This window comes from Mchenga conophoros, linkage group LG7 (assembly GCF_057382185.1).
Source record: "Mchenga conophoros isolate Kocher_MC1m ecotype Shallow Benthic linkage group LG7, M_conophoros_male_GT1.1, whole genome shotgun sequence".
Lineage (NCBI taxonomy): Eukaryota > Metazoa > Chordata > Actinopteri > Cichliformes > Cichlidae > Mchenga > Mchenga conophoros.
Genome location: NC_140532.1, coordinates 12,490,074 through 12,512,993, shown reverse-complemented (window position 1 = coordinate 12,512,993; position 22,920 = coordinate 12,490,074). Strand labels below are relative to the sequence as shown.

Sequence of the window (22,920 nt, the reverse complement as noted above, 5' to 3'; positions counted from 1 at the left end):
TGCAGACGTATAAAGCACTTCATCTTTTCTTTTCTTTTGTGTGAAAGTGCAGCAGTGTAAGTCAGAACATTAGGAGGAGAACAGCTTCATCCAGGGTCACCTATTCAGGGTCAATTGTGAATAATTTGGGTGCAGTCTTCAGCATTGTGCTAAATACAACATTCTCTCTTATGAGATCCGCTTTCAAATGCGAACTCAACTGTCACCCATTCAGCTGCTGAGAGAGCTTTAAAAGCAATTGTCCGTATCTCTCTATCCGTAGCTCCCTTTTGCTTTGCTTATTCTCCTGATTCCTCCCATTTCTGGGGCAAATCCTTGCACATTCCCATCATGTTTTGATGGCCCACTTTTCTGCTAGTGAGACTTTACTGCAAACTGTTTCCTGGGTTTTGTACAAAGACTCATTACTGTAATGCTGTGTTGCATTATATTAGTGTGTGTTGCTAAACTGCTTCAAAGCTAATGCAGACCCGCTAGTAAGAAAAGAATCTGTATGTTTACTTGCTGTATGTCAACAGAGCAAGTTTTTAGAGATGTTCTTTAAACACTCGTTCATCTCAAAGAGTCTTTTTAGTTTTTTGACCTCAGCTGTCAGTGAATTTTCACTTTTTCTAGGCTTGTAATTAGTCTTTTGTATGATTTTTACAATAGAGCACTGATTTCTTGATATTGTATATTAAATTATTGCTGGGGAAGAAGTCTGATTGTTTCAATTCACACTGGTTGTATTTTTAATCACTTACTCATAGGAAGAACTATGAACAAATCTCCACATGTTCCCAAATTTTGGGACCTAATCTATTCCCATTATCACTCAATGTCACACACTGGCTTTGTGAGGTCCAAATTGAACTCTTGCCATTTCTTTTTTTGCACTCAGTAGATTTATAGAGAACGAGCACTTTTCCTGTCCTATTCAGCTTCAAACCACTAATTAATAACTCTTTTGAATGATAAAGCTTTATTTCTAAAATCATCCTTGGATACTTCTCTTTATTTTCTGCAACTGAAGTTTAAAACAGTGTAAAATAATCAGAAATGACCTACACCCAACAAATAATCTGCTGCTCCTTGAAGCAAAGACCTGCTAGAAGCAGACTTGATTTCAAACGTGCTGTAAGGATTTGCTTCTTACTAACTGTTAGCGGTTGTGGGTTGCCCTTTGTGCACTCCTTTCCCGGCTGAAGCGGCGGGGTCATGACTTGAACTACAGCAGGAGTCTGAATCTGTCTGAAACATTAACCAGTGCAATACCTCAATCTGCTGGGACGAAAGAAAGCAATCTGCCTATGAAACCAAAGAAATCACCTCACGCCAAAAAGTATCTTTAAGGTTACACTTCTCAAATGCACGCGCACACACACACACACACACACACACACACACACACACACACACACACACACACACACACACTAAATGGCTTTTTTTGTGTTTCCACTCCTCTCACTATAAAGTGATATAATCTTTTATTGATGGTCAGTGCTTATCTGGTGACATGGAGACCGTTTTAATGATTAATCTGAAGAGGAAGTGCTCATTGTACACAGGGAGATCTTTAGGATCTTGGAGAACCACTGTGCTGTTTTCAGTTAAAGACGTGAGAAAGATTGTATTAATTAGAACAGACCATCAGATTGGTTAGAAAGCCTGCGAGAGATCAGGACACAGTCAAAGAGAGGTAACTTTTATCCATTCACTTTCCTAACTGCTTTTAAAATTTAGGAGCCTATCCCACCTCTCATCAGGCAATAAGCAGAGTACCCTCGACAGGTTATCGGTCTACCAGAGAGCTAACAAAGCTCAAATTCTCACATTCACACCAGTGGCCAGTTTAGAATCACAGATTAACCTGACATGCATCCAGACTAGTACCAACCTTGAAATTTTAAAGTTGTTTAACAGCGTTCATTTTGAAAGTTGTCCAAAAGCTAGAATATTAAAAATGCCTGACAAAGGCCTTAAAAATTCATTAAGTAAGCAACCAGAGCGAGCAGCTCCCTAAACCACGTCTTATTATCGATAAATTCAGCATTTTCAAAAGAAGACTGAGGCTGTTAAGCTAAAGCTGAGCTCTACTTTTTGCCTCACCCTCAAGAAACAGCATCTTTATGCAAATTCACCAGTAAGGCTGAAGCAATGAATTGTGACTTTTTAAAATATTTTTAAATATATGTATCACACATTTGGCCACATGCGATTTTTCCTACTAAACAAATTTTCAAAATGACGTGTTCTTACTCCTCTGATTATTTCTAGATTTTTTTTTGTTTTGTTTTGAGAGTTTCAAACTGGGCGGCACGACACGATCAGGCGTCAGAGATCTCAGGGTCACACCTGCTTCCCTGGCTGTGTTGAAACTCTTTCTGCCACAGGTTTATATCAATAAAACCTTTTGTAAGTCTGCTGTGGCTCTTGTAATGCTATATTAAAATTGCAGTCAAAGCGAGGAAGTGGTTCATTAGAATTAATTAGAAATTTCAGGACATTCTTTCTCTCTTGCAATCACCTCTATCTTGTAATTAGAGCGAGTGGTGGGAGGATAATGCAGCTGTGCTGTGTAGAGGGCACCAGGGAGCAAGAGAGATGCATGAGATTGCTGCTGAATACTAAACAAACTTGCTCTTTCCATGTAACAAAAGAACAGATGTCCTGTCTGACTCTTCTGTTAAAGAAGCTTTTTTTAATGTGTTTGGGTTCTTGCTGTCTGTGGTTTCCTTGAGCTTGGCTCTAGGATCCAGTAATAAAACCAAGATTTGGAATGGTGCCTAAACGCTTTAGTCATTTAGATCATTGTTGCTTTACTTGTGTGTCTGTTTAAGGACTGAAACTCTGAATTTTGAACTCTTGGGAAACCGTGTTTATCCCTAACCCCAAACGCATTTTTGGTGGCATGGATTGGCTCCAGGGCCACTGCAAATCAATATAAAGTTATTCTAAGTGATCAGAGGTCACAGCCACAGTGGTCACTGATTGGGTCAACATATAGGGGAGATTGTGGCGCCATTAAAACGTCAAATGAGTAAATATATTTTGGGAGAATAGTATTAATCCCTCCAGGAGAGATCCAGACTCTTGGAGAATCAGTTTCACAGCACACTTAAAAATTTCTTACTAAGGCATGTTATTATTGGTTTTTCCATTAATTTGTCAGCCAATGTGTGATAGTGTCCAGGCAGACTGAGGGGTTCCTGCTGTTCCATTTTTCAAACAGGCACGTCAGATCGGTTAGTGATAATACAACAAAGTAATAATCTTGAAGTGACAGTGGCGAGCACCCGTGCAACCCCCCAGTCTCGCTGCATAAAGGTCAGCTACCCTCAGTCGCAGAACTCCAGTGGGCATTTGGCACACAGTCATGGTGGGTAAGCGACAAGCTCGGCATTGACAAGCCTTTTCCTAATGAAGTGCCTGTTATCTGCAGCCGGAGTAATGACATGCAGGGGTGTGCTGCCAGGAACGCTTCTACTTGCCTTCACGGGGCAAAGGAGGAGGAGGAATAAGACAGACGGCTGACTGTGGGTGCTCAACCTTCACCTCAGCTGACCCCCTCATTAGTCACTGTGAGCACTGAGACTTGAATACTAGGAAGACTTCAGTCAATTAGATTCAGGCACAGACACGAGCTGGGTGTTTTTTTTTTTTTTTTAGATTTGATTGCTTTCTTTTAGAGGCTGCCCCCCCCCCCAAAAAAAACAAACAAACAAACAAATCCATCAAACTAGTTATAAACTAGTTCATAATGAATTCAAATCTGTAATTGCGACTAACAATCTAAAGTTGAAACACCAGAAACGCAGCGGAATTAGAATTAATTTGCCTTGATATTTCCAGCCCCGATGGATATGAAAATACCAATATTTACCGTCCTAGTAGGCCCGTTTGGCTTTGAAACAGCACTCGGGGAAAATATCTGGCCTTTTTGCTTCTAAAAGCTTTCATCAACACACAACTGTGTTGTAGTTCCACTGAATGGCAGTAAATATTAGCAATAAGATACTAAAAGCTTGCAGACGAACATTGTGATCTACCAGTGGGCTTCTTTTATCTGACCTACATTTGTTGTAAAAATAAATAAATAAATAGTGGAAATGTAAGATTTGCTAGGGAACAGCTTTTTTTTTCTCTGCAGAAGAAGAGCTTTTCACCAGCTTGTCTCTCATTTTTTTCTTATTATTTTGGGTTTTGTGAACAGTGTCCATAGGATTTATTAGCTGAAAAGCATTACGCTCTGCACGTAGACACTGTACAATATGATGTGTAATTTGTAATGCAACTAAAGCAGTGAAGTTATGGTCTAAAGCAGCGGTCCCCAACCTTTTTTGCGCCACGGACCGGTTTATGCCCGACAATAGTTTCACGGACCGGCCTTTAAGGTGTCGCGGATAAATACAACAAAATAAAACTAGTACCGGTACCGAAAAAAAGAAGATTTATTCATAACACACGTGAAAAGACCCAGGAAAACAGAGTTAACAATAAAAACGATAACAAAATAACTGAAAACCGATAAAAACCCTGAAAACCATATTTCACACCTGAGCCTCAACTCTTGCGGCCCGGTACCAAACGACTCACGGACCGGTACTGGTCCGAGGCCCGTGGGTTGGGGACCGCTGGTCTAAAGAACCAAAATAAGATGAAGATAAGAAATGTCAAGCTGAGTTTTGTGTGTCACAAGAGTTGCTCTCTTTTTTGCTCTCTAAGTTCCACAGTTTCACCGATTCCTTTATTTATGGTAAATGGTCTGTATTTGTATAGCGCTTTACTTGGTCCTAAGGACCCCAAAGCGCTTTACACTATACACAATCATCCACCCATTCACACACTGGTGATGGCAAGCTACAGTGTAGCCACAGCCACCCTGGGGCGCACTGACAGAGGCGACCACCACCAGTAGACAACAGGTGAAGTGTCTTGCCCAAGGACACAACGACCGAGACTGTCGGAGCCGGGGCTCGAACCGGCAACCTTCCGATTACAAGACGAACACCCAACTCTTGAGCCACGATCGCTGTGTTTACAGCATGTTTTAAAGATTCTGTGCTGGAATATGTTTTATACTGCTGGAACTACAGCTACAAGAACACAGAACACACACCAAGAATACCCGTTCAATCAATGAAATTTTGCTTTGATCTGCAGACAACCTAAAGCTACTTCCACATCTGCTTTATGAGGCTGTGGTACAGCAGCGTTTAAATGTATCCAATTTAAAAGTTAAGAACTCTAGTGTGCAACCATCACCTTAGCATTAAGCAGCAGCACCGTGTGCGCACTGAGCAGTAAAATAATTCACTGAAACGTTAATTTCCAGGATTATTATATGTTCTTTAGATTTTTTTTTTTTTTAAATTTAGATTTTATCATCGTCATCTGGTAAGCTCTTTGATTGGAGTAGGCGGAGCTCAAAGGGGTCATACATCAAAGAGTGATATGATGTGTAAAATGCCCATTTATATATGAGTGCGCACAGAGCCTGAAGGAGAGAGAAATTAAATAACCACCATCATTATACCCGTTATCTCCAACTAGAGGTTTAGGTGTAGTGGAATCGCTAAGTCAAAGAAAGCCTGACTTGGTTTGTTTTATACCTTTCTGGACTTGAGGTTTAGGCTTGCAAAAGTTCCACATTAAGTCAACCCTGTGATCTTGTACCTGGCCTCATGTTTCCCAGTCAGGGTGGTAGTTGTTGAGCAGTGACAGCACTGGAGTAGCCTTAGGATTAATGGTGCTGTCTTCCCGATATTGATTAATCACCAACCTTTTAACCTCGTCACATTTACTAGGCGTATGCTCTGATGTAACGCGTTAATACCACAGAAGCCGAGACACTGAAGTGTCGTAGACAGCTCAGTTTCACATGCTTAATTAAAACTTTTTAAATGTACTTGACCTCCTGCCATTTAAGGATTTTGAATCTGCTTAAAATTTCAGCTCTGCTATTTGAGGTTATTTGAGTTTAGCTGCTCAGTTCTTCTGTATTTCCCACGAAATATGCCATGATATTGTACCGTATGTCACCCACGCACTCAATTATTACCCTGCCTGGCTTTCTGTAGCGATGCACACAGTTGTAATAATCACTTTTAATGTATTGGCAAATTAAATCTGCAGGTGTCTGCAGTTGTGTAAAACACTTCCAGTGCTAAACAATTATACTGAGAAACTCTCAGTTTGTTCTTTTGCTTCTTTCCAAACAGCGTGTTCAGAAAGAAAGTCCCCCAATCATCATATTTATTCACTGTTCACTCCACATTTTCCCCCTGGTCTTCAGCGTCCCACCTGTAGTGGCTCTATGCCCCACCAGTGGGCCCTGCTGCACAGTTTGAGAACCATTGCTCTGAGGGAAGCTTCATTGTGAGACTCAGAAATATAAGCAAACCCGAGAAAGACCTCATCACTTTTAATCCTTTCTCTTTTTAAGCTGTGTGATGGGGTTTATTCCAGACACTTCAGATGGCTCTGGCTTCGTATTAATATTAGATGAATCCAAGATATATCTGCTGGAGTGAGCAAAGCATTCTTCTAGCAGGAAATATTTCTCATTTTAAAGGCTTAGCTTTTCTTGGCTGAATTTTTTTGGGGCCATGTGCTCGAATATGTGATTTGCTGCTTTTGAATTTCAGTTTTTCTGCTCTTCTATTGCAGCGGGATGCAAAGGGACAATATCTGTTTGACCTCATCTGCCATAACCTCAACTTACTGGAAAAAGACTATTTTGGCATCAGATATGTGGATCCAGACAAGCAGCGGGTAAGTGTTTACATCTGTGAGTGTGGCAAGAGGTTTTTTGTGTTTATACTAATGTGCATTTCATTTATGGTTTTCTTAGTGAGGTACTTTTCACAAAATTAAAATCTAGTCTGAGAGAAAGAAATGCTCATCCTTGAAATACACAATATCATTAAGGTGAAAGGCATCTGTTTCTTCCTGGAGGTCAGATGAGATTATCTTTAATTAGTCTCATGTCTTTGCACGAGCTTTGAGTCTTGATAGAAAGTTCAGCTAATGCCTAATGGGCCCATTGTTTTACTAGAGAGGGAAATAGAGAACCAGTTAAAGTTGAGATGTTAAAAATTATTTAATTTACTGGAATCATAAACCTCAAATATTTAAAACGTTTTCTATAAATGGTAGTATGTTTGTGTGACATGAAACTCGCCTCATCTGAGTCACACGTTAGTCTGTTGCTAAGAAAGCTGTATTGATGTTGAAAACTTTTGCATTCCTACTTTTTGTGCACATAAAAAAAATGATCAGGGGACAATAAGGGGATTGGAAGATGATCTGACCTTAATAGTGCCAGTGAAATGGTATTAACATCCATCCGTACTTCTTATATGTTATGACATATACATTAACGTGTTTGCGTTAGTTATTGTTAAATTGAAATTGTTCATAAGAAAGGAAATTTTCAGCTCCTCAGACAATTCCTCCTTTGGTATTTTAGATAATTTTCAATTTTATTCAATCTTATTTATATAGCCTCAGGGGAATATATATTGTAATTTGACAGAAAACCCCAACACTCAGACAACTGTGCAAGAACTTAGTGATAGTGAGCGACAGTGGGACGGAAAAACACTCTTTTAACAGGAAGTAGCTTTAGGTTCAGAGAGAGAGCATCTGCAGCAAGTGATCGGAGTTGAGAGAAGGGAAACAGGAGACAAAACAGTCTGTGGAAGAGATCCAGAGATTAAGAATTACTAATCATTAAATGCAAAGTGGCTTATAAACTCAAAGTGGGTGAAAAGAGGTAAATGGAGAAGAAACGCTCAGTTCATCATGGGAAGCCCCCAGCAATCAAGGCCTATTGCAGCATAACTAAGGGAGGATTCAGGGCCACCTGATCCTGCTCTAACCATATGCTTTATTGAAAAGGTCAGTGTGGCAGGGTGTGGTTTGTGGCTCAGCTGCAGGGGAGGGGTCGAGCAGTGGGTTTAGGGTGTGGTGTCAGGGGAGGCCGGCTCGCACACCTGACCTCATCACCTAATCAAGTCTACCCTGTTAAGGATGTTGCTGGGACTGGAGGGGTGAGCGGTGTGTGCTACAGAAATGGGGCAGCTGGAAAGACGGAACTTTAAAAACTGGAAAATAAAAGACGCTGAAAAACTGCAACACTGTGGTCGTCGAGTCCTTCATTGTCACAGAACGTTTTAAGCCTAATCTTAAAAGTAGAGAGGCAGTTCCTACTTCTGGTGAAAGAGTATATAGTCTTTGAGTTGAAACTAGAGTGCTAAGTTTTTAAACTGCCTTGTTTTATCTCTGGCTTCCAAACTTTTAAAAGCAGAAGCTGTTGAATGTGAACTAAGAGTGACTTTTTTGCACACATTACTGTGTTGCGTTGTGTCAAAACGACGTGCATGCCTGCAGTTTAAAATTTGAATGTTTTTGATTTAGACCGAGATTGTGGTCCAGAGTGAAAAGTTGTGTTCTTCGGTGTCTCTTACTCACGCCACCTTTCAGACTGAAGGCCGTCCCAACAGGCGCTTCTGCTGTGAGGCATATAGTTGCACTGCTGGATTCATGAAGTATTAACATGTTCACAGATCGTGTTGTAGCTCTTCAGACAAGAACCAATTTCTGCTGATGCTGCATTTCCTATGCTGTCACTCAGGGCTATTTTGGTGGTTGTTGCTGTGGGTGGGTTGGGTTGGCGAGAAGACAACACCGGAGAAAGATGGAGAGAGAATACGATTCCAGTGAAATGCAGGATCTGAATCTCGCTCTAGAAACACACAAGTGTAGCCACCAGAGCCCGGTATTAGTATTATTGTCATGTGTATATTTTATTAAATTTTATAATGTAACGTGATAATAATAATAATAATAATAATAATAATAAAAGATCATCAATGTGGCATATTATTTAAAAAATGCAAATAAACAAAACAAAATTAAAGTCTGATTTTTTGGGTAGATAAAATATTACCAAAGCTGCTGAAAAATGTTATTATGATTATTAGTATTTAAATGAAGTATTAAAATGAGATATATTTCTATTGTTGAAACCACATTATGGATCAATTTTAATTATAATAAAATAAAACTGTGTCATTTGTGTTGCTTTTCAAAAATTCTCTTTTACAGGTATAATTTATTTTTTCATCTTTTGAGTACAAGAGTGTAGCTTTAAAATGTTTCTGGCTATTCCTGCCTGCTCAGCCACATTTTCATGCACAAACTGTAAACTTTGTTTAAACTGCTTAACTTGCGGTCATTAATTTATTATGTCAGATGACTGAATAAACTAATTGAAGTATTATTCTATGGAGTAAATCAGAGTTATATATATCTTTGAATGCTTTAATAAAGAATAAACATTTAATATTAAAGGGAATGGGAAACATTATCTATTACTTTTCCATAATTATTTTATTTACCTGAAGTATTTGATGATGTCATTAAAGAAACCTCTGGAAATTCTTTAGGTTCAATGCAGCATTCGCTTATTGCACTGATCAATCTGTACCGCTCTGACACTATACATGGTGTTAGCAGGTTTTCCCACGTAAAACTGTCAGCAGTAACAGCTGATGTGTGGATTACTCTCAGGGGATGTTTGTGACATTTGTATCTGTCTGTTTTTCTGTCAAATGCAGCATTGGTTGGAGTTCACAAAGTCAATTGCAAAGCAAATGAAATGTAAGTACTTCAGTTACTTTTTGTGTCTTTATAATTAAAGAAGCTATTAAGCAAGAAAGCTATTAAGCTATTAAGAAATTAAGTTGGGAAATCTTTTAAAATCGCATACATTATGTAGCAATATGATGTACATTTGATGTAGCAACAGAAAAAGCTAGTTGCTTAGTTTATTAAATTTAAGTAATTTAATGCAATGAAAAAAGATCAATAGTTATTTGTCAGTCTGATCGGGGGAATGTAAACAGTTTGTTCAAGTCTGAAGAACTGTGCTTTACATTTTAGTCATTTGGTCTGATGTATCAGTTGTATTTCTATTGTTATGTTTCTAATAGTTAAATCTTTGCTGCTTCCTTGTTCAGGTTACTCTATACAATGTTTTTATTATCTCAGTAAGACTTTCATCTGGATAAAAAAAAAGAGATTATTATAGATTATAATTGTTATAATCTAAGTTTCCTCGTGGAAACCGTTAAAAGGAGGACTTTCTAACAGTATTTTTTGTACAATATTGCATGTAGATCTGAATATTTCTCCCAAAAAGTCTTCTGCCTTGTATAGTTGAAGAGGTTATATTTTTATTGTACCTGGCCTCATTAAATTGATTAAATTGTTGGTTGATTTTTTTATTTTTAGCAGAGTTACAGAGTGTATGCATCGATCAAGAGACACAAAGACCTATAAATTAATTTGACCAAAGACATTTCTAAAAGCACTTGTCAGATTTCACGTTTCTGCTGATTGTTGGCAATTATTGAAGTTATCCTCGCACATGTCTCAAATATTTCCTGTTTGTTTCCTCCAGCTCAGCCTCCGTTCACCATGTGTCTGAGAGTTAAGTTCTACCCTCCTGATCCTGCTTCTCTCAAGGAGGAAATCACTAGGTATGACCCACTGTGGTGGCTTTCACTTCAGATGAGTTGATAAAGGCTGTTTGTGTTTTCTTGTTTTTCTAAAGCTAAAGTTTGCTAAAGAGGGAAAGAAGAGAGATGGCAGCTGTGCTGGGGCGTTGTTTTGTTTCTTCGGATTAGATTTGTGCTGTGAAACTTCTAGACTGAGCAAACATGCCTCTTTTTGAAACATTATTCATGTGCCTTCATAATTAAAATGCTTGAGCACTTTACCGTCTAAAACGTTATGATGAATATTACACAGAACACCATTTCAGAGGAATGTAACAGCCTTCTCTGGCAGTGCTGAAAGTTAATGGTTGGAAGATTAAAAGCAACATCATGCAAGATTTTTGTGCAAATGCACACATTCTCCATGTAATAATCCTCTTCAAATGTAGTCCTGTCTTAATAACGTATCACTTTAAATTGGTGAAAGTAACACTTTCACTCGGACCGAACAGCTGTGAGTTCACACGGCGTCAGTTTGCACTTGTATTCATTACTGACAGGAGAGAGGTCCGCTCCGTCTCTCTCTCTGCTGTGTAATAAGATGCATTCATATTTTCTATTGTACCTAAAGAATAGATGAGTAGATGAGATGGGGGCAAAGGTTTCTAATTGAAAGTGGAAATGAATTAGAGAGAAAGGAGTGAGTTCATGGTTATTATTATAGTGCAGTGGGCAGAGCATGGTGCAGACCACAGACAAGACAAATAATCAGTTGCATGCTCATTCACTGCGTACGCCCACTCATTGAAATTGGACTGTTTGGACACTATGTTAATACCAAATTAAATTCAAGGCAAAATAGGCAGCTTTTTGATAAGAGATAAAAATACACTCACCTGCCACTTCATTAGGTATACCCTTTCAACTGCTTGTTAAGGAGCTATTTCAATAACTCAGTGTATTTCAGCAGTTAAGACGACCCGCTGAAGTTCAAACTAAGCGTCAGAATTGGGAAAAAATGTGATTTAAGTGACTTTGAGGATCGACTATCTTGTTTTAGCTCATTCCGATTGATCGTCTCATTTAGTGTTTGACATTATGTTGACATTAGCTTGTCATTTTTCAGATGCTCATTGTTTTTAGAGTTTTCAGCTTTAAGTGACTAACGCTGCCTTACACACAGTGAAACTGGACTAGATTGCTTTGAGCTTGACCAGCCCGGTCTGATTAGTCTGGATTTCTGCTGTAACATCCAGATCAGAACTTGGTGTAAACAACATGAAAGGATGGATCCATACTGCCTTGCATCACCGGTTCAAGCTTTTGGTTGTGGTGTAATGGTGTAAGAGGACACTTTGGGACATTATGGGCCCCTTAGTGCCAACTGAGCGTTGTGTAAATGTCACACCTTACACAAGTATTGTTGATGACCATGGCCATCCCTTTATGAGCCCGTCAGTATGGACCTCTGTGTGAGGAATGTTTTCAGCACTTTGTTGAATCTATACCACAGTGGACCTTATGAAGTGTCCAGTGAGTGTTATTTGTAGTTACAGGTTATCTTTATTGCAGCATGGTGTTGATTTTCACCACCTACAATAAAACAAAAAAACAACAGCAAAAAGAGCAAAAATGGGAGTACCAGATTAACAACATGGTCGGTTGAATTTATTTTGTAATAACAGACTGGTTTGACATCAGCCTACAGTTTTATTTGCCTCCTGTTTCCTTTTTGGTTTGTTTATTGATGGCAGATGTGAGTCCTTGTGGCTATTCCATGTATAAGCTAATGCAGTGGCGTTTCAATGTCCATTATGCAGAACTGTTCTTTTAGCACAGTTTGGTATGGTTATGGTTATAGCATCTCTCTTCACCTGTCTGCACTTCTACTTTGATTCTAACTTACTAAATATAGGCAATATTTTTTATCCCAGTAACATCCTTGACATCCTTCTTTCAGCCCTTTATAATCACGAGTGAAAATCTGCTATTATGTATAAAAGAATTAGTTGGCTATGCTCATTAGTGCTCATATCAGTGTGCAGATGTTTTGAAGTGTAATCAAAAGATCAGCAGCCATCAGCACCAAATAGCTGGGGATGTTGTTGTGCGTGCAGTTTACTCATCATATTTTTAAAAGGGTCTGTGAATCTGCTGCCATGTGAATAACATGGGATGTCTCCATTTAAAAAAAAAACAAAAAACATTGTGGAAATGTTCTAGACACTAAAAAGAAAGCAGGTCTTGGGGGTTTTTTAGTGTTTTTTCACCTCTAACTATAACAACAGTAATGATAATGGTAGTAATAATAATATTCATCTCTACTATTATTCATCATCATCTTTGCTGCAAATCATTAAGGTTCGCGATTCAGGAGCTGATTGGTTCGATGAGCCTGAAACTAGGCAGGAGATTTTAAGAAAAGCACAGCGGCATCAGTAGCAGCTTCTCCCTCGGGGTCTTTCTGCCATTATTTCACCCAAAACAAAACCCTCATTTCAACTAAATCAAAAAGAAATATTCAAACCACCCATGGGGAACACGAACACAACATGTAGCCTTTGCTCGGGTTTGCCATGCCTGCTTGCTTCATCGTTTACCTGCTAATGTTCACTGAGAAAATCAGCTGTATTTATGACCAGTTTTCTTATAATCAGTGAGAGCAGCTGACGTGGTTTTTGTCCTTTGTAGATATCTTGTCTTCCTGCAACTCAAGAGAGACCTCTATCACGGTCGGCTCCTGTGCAAAACCTCGGATGCGGCTATGCTGGCTGCCTACATCCTTCAAGGTAATGAAAAGTGACAGATGGAAATTACTTGTACCACTCTCTGCTTCTCACTGTGTTCTCAACCTCTGTTTTACTGTGCCTCATAGAGCACCGTCCTGATAAACACCACCAGCCAAGCAAAATAGATTTTCTGAGGATTTTTTCACAAGAACGAAAAATACTCCTCAGAGAGTTCCCTAACGTGATGCAATGAACTTTTCGCTCTATGTGATTTAGCAAACTACTCAGAAACAATGAAAGCTTGTTCTGTACCGTATGATAATTACGTCAGTTGCGAGGTAATGAACAAGAAAATTGCACTCTGTTATAAAGTCTTTGAAGCTGTTATCTGGCATCTTGTCATCTTTGAACCACACACACAGTCTCAGCTGGCTTCACAGGGAGGCAGGTCCTCCTGAGGAGGATGGCCTGATGAATTAAACATAGGCTGCCTGGTCAGCTCCTCTTTGCAGAGAGGAATCAACGTCAGGGTCATCTAAGGGAGAACAAAACGGCAAGAACCACAAACAAATCTGGCCATGTTTAGCCCGACTCCCCTGGCATTTAAATCTAACGTCTATCTGATATGAATGTCTGTGGACATGTTTAAAATGTAAATCTTTTTTATTTTGTTATTCCCCCTCCAGCTGAGATCGGTGATTACGACCCTGGGAAGCATCCTGAAGGTTATAGCTCCAAGTTCCAGTTCTTTCCTAAACATTCTGAGAAGTTGGAGCGAAGGATTGCGGACATACACAAGACGGAGCTGATGTAAGAGCCAAAATATATGACCTGCAATCGCTCAGCCAAAAGAAACACTAGACTTGCTTTGACATTTATGTAATTGACTGGCTTGATGAGGTATCAATGGTTTGCGCTGGGCTGGATAGACAGATTATCATCTGTTATTTGAGCAGATAGCGGAGAAAAGCACTTAGACTGTAGCTTGCCCTTTATTTGAACAGTTATTAGCGACGGGTCCTAGCCACAGCATTAACCTGATAAGTAGCAGTGAAAGTGATCTGATGGAGCGGGTTCATGAAGAGGCACAGGAAAAAACACTTTGGAGACAGCTGCTGAGCTGATTAAGCATTTCATTCATTCATCTGCATCATTTTTAAAAATGAATGAATGAGCCACCGTGTTATCTTGCATTATTTTGAGGTTGTTTAATAGTTAAAGGTGTCTGGAACAAATAGGGGGCAAGTAAAACAAAAATTAAAAAATAAAAATCAGTTTAAAGAAATAATCTGAGTCACAGTAGAGATAGAATTGCAAAAGCCTACTTTAGATGCTGTGGGAGGACAAACCATATGAGACACTGCTGCCCACTAGTGGTGTGTCTTTTACTTAATACCATGTAAGCACAGAGCTGCCCTGAATACTTAGGTTAATGTGACAGCCAGAAAGAAGCTGACATCAATAATAAGTGTTTCTTTTTGTTTTTTGTCATCCTATAGTTTATTTGCTTCAATTGATCTTGTGTTCATATTTGATCTGTTTGGGCGCTTATTCATCTTTACCTCTTTTAGTCTCACTAAACGAGTAGATCTCATTATTGGAAATGTATTTGTTCGTTCCTCTCTTCCAAGCCTTTTCACATTTAGACATCTCGATATTTAATTTTTAATGTTTGTGGTGGACTGACACAGAAAATCTCTCTTAGTGGACAGAAACCTGAAACATCAGAGCGAAATTTCCTACAGAAAGCTCAGATGCTGGAGACGTATGGTGTTGATCCACATCCATGCAAGGTTGGGTGGCATTTTTTTAAAATTACTATTTTGCTCTCTTTAGACATGTTGTAAATGCTTTTCTGTCCATTTTGAATGGTTAAATATTCCTTTGGGATCCTCTTCGGTTTTATCTCATTAAGTTTTATTTTGAAATTGTTTTGTGTGCTTCAGGATGTATCTGGGAACCCTGCTTTTCTCGCCTTCACGCCGTTCGGTTTTGTGGTGCTTCAGGGAAACAAGAGAGTTCATTTTCTCAAATGGTGAGCCAAATGTGAAACATTTTCTCATGTGAGCCAATCGCAGCGCACTCCTCGAGTACTCAACTCACAGCAGATCTGTGAGAAGACAAGCATTTTTACTGCGGGCCTTTAGTTAATCTTATTTGACATACATGCTTTTTATGCAGAGTAATCTACATGAAACAGTGCGTGCACAGCAGCTGGATGTACAGTCACAGTCAACAGAGCGACTCCATCTGCCTCTACCTGTGACACGTGCCGGGGGCTCGCATGAACACAGATGGCTAATTACAGCAGCTAAACTGCAAACTAGATCAAGAAAAGATACTAGGAGCTTGTACTTGCAGCTGATTTGAGCTTAATTTAATTCAGGAAAATGCCTCATTGGTTAAATGAAAGTCTACACAGCATGGTGCATTTCTGTTAAACTTTTACCTGCATGCTTTTAAGTCAAGAGGTTACCGTCATGATTATGCAGCCAGACTTATTATGTAATATGTTTGCAGCATTTAGGCTAATGGCTTTGTTTGCTTGCCATCAGCAGCACTCAGATTTCCCTTGCTCTCCATTCCCTGTCTGCAGGGAATATTAACACTTTTTTATTTTGGCATCCAAAACATATCTGTGACTGTTTATGCGAACTATAATAAATATTTAAAGAGGCTGTGGCTTTGTGTGCATTGTCTTTCGGACAGGAACGAGGTGACCAAACTCAAGTTTGAAGGCAAGACTTTTCACATATATGCAAATCAGAAGGAGGTGAGAGCATGAATTGTTGGAAAAAGCATGTTTTGATGACAGTGTGTCTGTAGAAAGTTTCCATCAGAATTTGTTATATTGTCCTGCACGCCCACTTATTTTCAACGTGCAGGACAAAAAGATCATCTTGACATACTTTGCACCCACACCGGAGGCATGCAAGCACCTTTGGAAGTGTGGAGTGGAGAATCAAGCTTTCTATAAGTAAGTCATTTAATTGTTCTTTTCAACCTTTCATCATGATGTAGTTGCTCTGACAGGCAGGGTAGGATTATGGTACCTCAGTATCCTCAGAGCACTTCCCTTCCTGGTTGTTTTTCAGCGAGAAAATGAGGTGTGAGCTGCTGCTGACCTGTAGTGAACGACTGTGCACTGGCACGAGACCACAAGCACTTTCGTGCTCCTTCTGAGATATGGATCCCCTGACTTAGCCATGAGTAACTGTGCGAGTCTCCTCTGTTCTCTGCAGCCCAGGAATCATGGTTAACAGAAAAAAAACCCCCAAAAGCTCAGTGTGTGAGCTCAGAGGCTCCCAGCGTGACCCTTTCAATGACTCCCTGAAGTGGCAGACTGTTAATCTCTTATCAGCCTTCCATTTATTAAAATCTTACTGTTCTTGGAAGTCTGTGGGAGCAAAAGAGGACACACGATAGAAGCAAAAATATCCCTAGAAAGCAACACTTAGTATGACAATATAAACATTGAGTCCTGTATGGAGCCGTGTTGAGGATGCACTGCCCAAAGTGCAAAGAGATGAGATGCATAATTTAATAAAAAGAATATTTGATCCTAGTTTCTCGTTTGTTCTGAGATTCAGAAAACAAAAGATCACAGGCATTCGGGGTTTAACTGTGTGTTCGTATTAGGGTCATATTCTCCCTAGAATATATGGGATATTGTCATTGCTTTCCTTCTTGCTGTCTTTGATTGAATGCTTTACTTTTACTTTTTTATTTTGTTTTTCTCTTCTTTTCCTTTTTCCATCAGGCTTGAGAAGTCAAGTCAGGTTCGCACTGTGTCCAGCAGCAACCTATTCTTCAAGGGCAGCCGTTTCCGCTACAGGTAGAGTACACGACAAGGCAATATGACTGATGACAGGGAGGGGAGGACACTGCAGAAAACCCCCAGCTGGAGTGGAGAGAAGTGTTCCCAGAAGACTTGGCCCTCCTGGCCTTCTGTGCTTTAAAGTCAGGGTACCTTTGCCTGGAGGAAAGGACTGACACCTACCAAGACAGAGGACACAGAGGGGGAAATGAAGGGGACTGATGTCATGACACGCTTTTTTCTTTGGATCTGTTTTAAATCTATATTACGACATAAAAATTACGGAATATTTAGATACTTGCCAGCCACTTTATTAGGTACACTGTGCTAGTAGCGGGTTTGATTCCCTTTTGCTTCTGTTTTAAATCTTCATGGCAGATTCAATAAGGTGCTGGAAACATTGGAAATAAGGTTTAAATGATACTTAATAAGTACCACGGGGCTTAAAATGAATATCCCCCACAACATTACACCACTGTCGCCGTTGGTACGCAGCAGGATGAATCAATATTTTCATGTTGTCTACACCAAATTTTGAATCTACCTGCTAAATGTCTCATGAGACATTGAGACTGATCAGACCAGGCAATGTTTTTCCAGTCGTCTGTTCTGAGCCTGCCCAAACTGTAGCCTCGGTTTCCTGTTATTAGCTGACAGGAGTGGCCTGTGTGGTTTTTCTGCTGCTGTACCCATCTGCTTCAACATTGTGATGTGCATTCAGAGATGCTCTTTTTTTATACTTTGCTTGTAACGAGTGGTTATCTGAGCTACTGTTGCCTTGCTATTGGCTCGAAGCAGTCTGGCCACTGTCCTCTGACATCAACGGGACTTTTTTTCACTGGAGAACTGATGCTCACTGGGTATTTTCTCTCTTTTAATCCATTCTCTGTAAACCCTAGAGATGGTTGCGTGGGAAAATCCCAGTAGATCAGCCCGTCTAGCACCGACAGCATTCAAAGTCACTTAAATCCCCTTTCTTTCCCATTCCTATGCTCAGTCTTGACCATGCCTACATGCAGTGAATTTAGATATTTGCGTTTGAACAGTTGAACAGGTGTACCTAATTAAGTGGCCAAAGAGTCTAGTTTATTACTCCTGTCTACATTAATCTAATTATAATTCTTGTATTTTTGTTTATACTGGTTTTCAGATATCGATTTTAAGATTTCTGACTCTTTAGTTTGTAATGAAAAATTACATTTAAAATTTGTCTCTTTTTGCAAACATTGTTCTGTTTAAATCTTCTTTTGAAAAGTTATTAGTAAAGCTCCTTACACCAGCGATAAGGAAGCATTTTGGCCATAGTAGAAAATCTTAAACTCTAAGAAAATAAACTTAAACCTGTCTGCATAAATACAGCTGAAGGAATGTGACAAAGCAGTCATAGAGAACTTCTGGGTCTGCAAAAGAAAGCCAATGAGGAAGTGCCTTTAAAATGGCATTTCAATTTTTTTCTCATGACCAGAAAGCATGACACTCCTCTAGTTGCAAAAAAAACAACAAAAAGTATTGAGTTTAGAGAAAAGCCTGCTTCTTAATTTATGACCTTTTTATAAAAATTTTCATAATGCATTTATTGTCTTAATCACCAGTTTTAAGTCTTGGTTAATACAACATCATGTTCATTTTGTAAATTATAATCCCATTTAGAAAACAAAGGAGTGTGTATGCTTAAAAGCATGGCTACTTTTAGATTGACCTCAGTTTCTCAGTGACAAGATGGCGAAAACACTCGAGTCAGTTAAATGTGGAGTTCACTTTTAAAGGGCAAACCATGATCATTGTTTTTATATTTTTTGCCAAGAAGTCTGTGTGTGCATTTGTCTTACTGGGTGTAATTCAGTTACAAACTGCTGAATTCACCAGGACAAAATCAATCATGATGCTCATCTACTATACTCATCCACTGCAGTTATAGCTTTCATAGCATTGGGTGAGACCGTGGTGGGTGAATGGTTTTGTGCGTGTGAGCGTGCGTGTATGTGGAACTCATCCTGAGCATCGTCTCTGTGCTTTATAACAGTGGGCGAGTGGCAAAAGAGGTGATGGAGCAGAGTGCCAAAATCAAACGCGAACCTCCAGAAATACACAGGTAGAGTTATGAACTCAGGAGAGGTCAGAATGTTTGATCACAATTTTCTTTAATTTCCTCCATTTTCTTAGGAACCAAGCTACTGTAGATGTCTTTATATCAGCAGCGCCTACTGGCCACAGTACCTTCACTCACAGCTCAGATGTTTACGCATTCCTGTCTGTGTTTGTCTCTGCAGGGCTGGCCTCGTGCCTAGCAGAAGTTGTCCATCCATCACCCACGGGCCGCGGCTCAGCAGCGTACCGCGCACGCGTCGGAGGGCTGTGCACATATCTATCATGGAGGGTAAGAACTGAGTTCCTCACTATTACCGTACCAAGTGCCAGGGGCTGTTCACTTGAATAACTGACACGCAAAATTTGAAATCGTCAATATGAAGATCTAATCTCGATCTTATGGGTGAGATCCTCCTCTTCTTGAGAAATTATAAAAAAAAAAAAAATGCTTGTACACACAAGCACATGATGTAACTAGAGCTGTTTGGAGCAGTCCATGCTGGTGGGACGTGCTGCAGGTGTGTGCGTCCGTCAGCGTGCCTCACTTCAGTGCAGCATTTTGGAGATGTGTGTATGTTTGACCGCATGTTGTGCCAACACTGTGGCAACTAAAGTCACTTATTCAGCCCACCTGCAGGCCTGCTGGCCCTGAACAGGTGGCTTGAGTGTTTCTGTTATCTGAGATGGACACAGCAGGTGTACACCCCTTTTGTGGGTTAGGGTTAGACCTGGTCTGCCTGCCTGGCTTTTAAGTACATACCACCACTCAGTGGACTCAGAGGTCAGAAGCAGGTGTACCGTCTTAGAGGGTTTTTTGCTGTGGGTTGAAGAAAGCTCCCCGCACCCCTCCTCACCCACCCACCAGTGTGTGTGCTGACTGGGTGACTTGCAGCGGTATTAATACGCCAGCTGAAAATAACCTGGGTCTTTTACTCCATTTATGTCACTGGGTTGGGTGGGGCCAAACCAGGCCAGGCCAATGCTAGTGATTGTAGTACTGGTGTAGGAACCCACTCTTTCACCTCCGCAACTAAAGCAGAACCCTTCGGCCTAACACAAACACACCCTGTGGCCTGGACTCTGGAAAGGGACCATAAGGACAGGATAAGCACGCGCACGCTGCAGCCATGGTGAAGTGTCTGATCCGCATCACCACACGGGTGAATGTCCACCTGCGTATGATCAATCATTGCTACCGGGATGTGAAAGTTCGCGTGCTGAGCCTGGGGCCTCGACTGCTGGGGAAGGCCCTGGGCGTCCTGCCCCTCTACCCTGCCCTGACTGGGCTGCAGGGGTCTGACAAGATTACCCCTCTTTCTGGCGCTTCGCTACCTTCCGTTCAGCCCAGCAATCCTCCAGGTAAACTCACCACAGAACCAGCCAGGAGTGTGCTTTACATGGACTGGCCGGTTCTCTATTCTAAATTAGTCTCTGCCTCCTGAGCGAGGTGAAAGTGATACAAGTCCTGTGGTCTTCTGCGCTTCCAGCTTATTGGACAGGCAAATTTAAGTCGCTGTTGTCATATTTCAAGAGTACAGCACGATAATGTGGTGTGTGTGGTTTCTGTAAAAGTTTTATTATGCTAGAGTGTTCAAAATTTAGAGCTCTAAATATGGCAGATACAAATGGCAAACACATTTTCTACTCACTGGCTCGCTGCTGTAAGCAGAACACAGGATAAGCTGAGGCAGATCTACTCTGAGTAAAGATAGCCGCTGACATTCACACAGCCTTTATGCTGCTTTCTTTTCACTTGACTTAAGTTTCATGTCCGCAGAGGCTTAGGTGCCGGGCATAATCTGCCCTACTTTCTTACAGTTTTTAAAAGGTCCTTTTCGTGTTGTGCTTCCTCATCAAAAGCTGATTTTTAATCCCTTCTCTTTATAGTAAAGGTGTAATGTTGCTGCTTTGACACTGTGGGGAATGTGATTACGTCAGCAAAGATCTCAGCAGCTCGTCTTCACTGACATCTATACTGTGCCTCTCTTGTACTGTACTATGACCAGTTCAGCTGCAGTACTGTATATCTGGCTCGTCTTTGAACCTCTGTTCAATAGTTGCTTGTAGCACTATGGGATGATAGTGTTTTTAGTCAAGTAGCAGCTCTGCTACTGCTAATAAAATGATTTCACAAAAAAAGAAAAATATCACTAGAATAACAGAAAAACTTACACAGATAAGAACCAAATTTCAAAATCAGAGTTGAACCTCAATGTGAGTAGAATTGAAATGAAATCAAAATAAGAATAGAAAAAACTCAACTGTGGGAAATGTGTAGCAGATTAGTGATTTTGACCCAGAAATGGTGGGTTGAAAGAAAATAGTAAACACACAGTAGGACTAGGAGTCGATCATTAGTAGAAAACCATAGTCGATCAGTATAACACGAAGTCAGTTAAACTTCGGGGATATCAGTCTGTCCAGTTAGGAAACAAAAACCATTTTAAATTCTGCTTTGGTGCAAATAAAAGAGACAGCAGGTGCAGTGGGGAGGCAACAACCAGGTGCCACTAAAGAAGGTCTGGACCTCATGCCACCCTCATAGAGTCTGATTCTGGTCTGGAAACATGCATGAGGAGCCTGCTTTGAGTTCATTTTGTATTGCTCTGCCAGTGGTCCTCCTGGGCCTTGTCACCGAAATGAGAAGATACCACTCCTGCTGTTGGGTTGATACCCTTCACTCTCCAACCCTCTTTGTGTAAGAGCCCGTGTGGGTTGTTTGCTTTGTTGTTGAAGGATATATACATTACATTTGGATTGGATTCAAAATGAGTATGTTAGTAATGTTGGTAATATTGGAATTTCAAAGAGCAAAACAAACAAACTTTATTAGTGCTCATTTGTGTTAATGCACACTGGGTGGAGAGGAGGATCCATATGATATGTTGGCCATGGTTATTTCTATAGTTTGTGTAGACAGACTTTGAAAACACATCTCCCCCTGGGACAATACAGACACTCTAAAATGATTCACATTAACTGCTTGACTGTGGAGAAAGCGTGATCAAATTTCAGCTCTCAAAGTGGAGCCTGTGTGTCTGCATGTCGTAACAGACCTCTGCTGGTCAAACAGAAACCTTTCAACAGTACCAGAACTACAGTAAAGGGTGTGTGTGAGTGCCTCATTAGATGGAAAGTATAACTGACCGCTTACTTTAATAGTAACAAGAGCAAGAAGAAGAACAACAACAAGAACAAGTGAAGAAAAAGTAATTAAAACATTTAAGAGGAGTTAAAAGTTAACATATTAGGTGTAGGAATACTCACAGCACAATGAGGTTAACGGTGAGGAATAAAGAAAATTATAATTCAAAAAACAGTTAAATTAAAACAAATGTGAGGAAGAAGTTAGATGTGAAAACTATGGATGATCTATTCCAGGGATAACATGTGGAGAAAGAAAAAACAGGAGAGGGCCGAGGACAGATCCCTGAGGAACTCCACAGGTCATTTTCATTAAGGATGACTGTGATTTGCCAATATCAACACTAAAAGAGTTATCCTATAAATAAGAATAAAACCACCTTAAAACTGACTGTACCAGAGATGCCAACCTAATGTTGGAGACCATTCAGTAAAATGCAGTGAGTCACATTGTCAAATGTAGCACTCAGATCTAATAAAATACTTTGTATCAATAGGTAACTTCACATCTGAGCAGACAAGCATCACATGTGGAGTTCCCCAAGGTTCCATCTTGGGACCCCCTCTGTTTAACATTTACATGCTCCCACTGGCACAGATTATAAAGAACAACAAAATAAACTATCATAGCTATGCAGATGACACACAAATATAT

The 22,920-nt window shown here is 40.1% G+C and overlaps 1 protein-coding gene across 4 annotated transcripts in view; it reads left to right on the top strand.

Annotated features, from left to right (window-relative positions):
* The window catches only part of frmd5a (FERM domain containing 5a), a 70,390-nt gene that overhangs the window by 40,610 nt on the left and 6,860 nt on the right, over positions 1-22,920 (top strand). For 2 of the 4 annotated variants that reach the window (XM_085282131.1, XM_085282128.1), the window contains exons 2-13: positions 6,652-6,756; positions 9,606-9,648; positions 10,451-10,529; positions 13,179-13,276; positions 13,903-14,026; positions 14,922-15,009; positions 15,163-15,251; positions 15,926-15,989; positions 16,102-16,193; positions 16,977-17,051; positions 19,057-19,125; positions 19,304-19,410. In XM_085282131.1, coding sequence (XP_085138257.1) covers positions 6,652-6,756; positions 9,606-9,648; positions 10,451-10,529; positions 13,179-13,276; positions 13,903-14,026; positions 14,922-15,009; positions 15,163-15,251; positions 15,926-15,989; positions 16,102-16,193; positions 16,977-17,051; positions 19,057-19,125; positions 19,304-19,410 — 1,033 coding nt within the window. The remainder of the gene's footprint in view (positions 1-6,651; positions 6,757-9,605; positions 9,649-10,450; positions 10,530-13,178; positions 13,277-13,902; positions 14,027-14,921; positions 15,010-15,162; positions 15,252-15,925; positions 15,990-16,101; positions 16,194-16,976; positions 17,052-19,056; positions 19,126-19,303; positions 19,411-22,920) is intronic. The other 2 variants (XM_085282129.1, XM_085282130.1) reach the window with 2 other exon arrangements.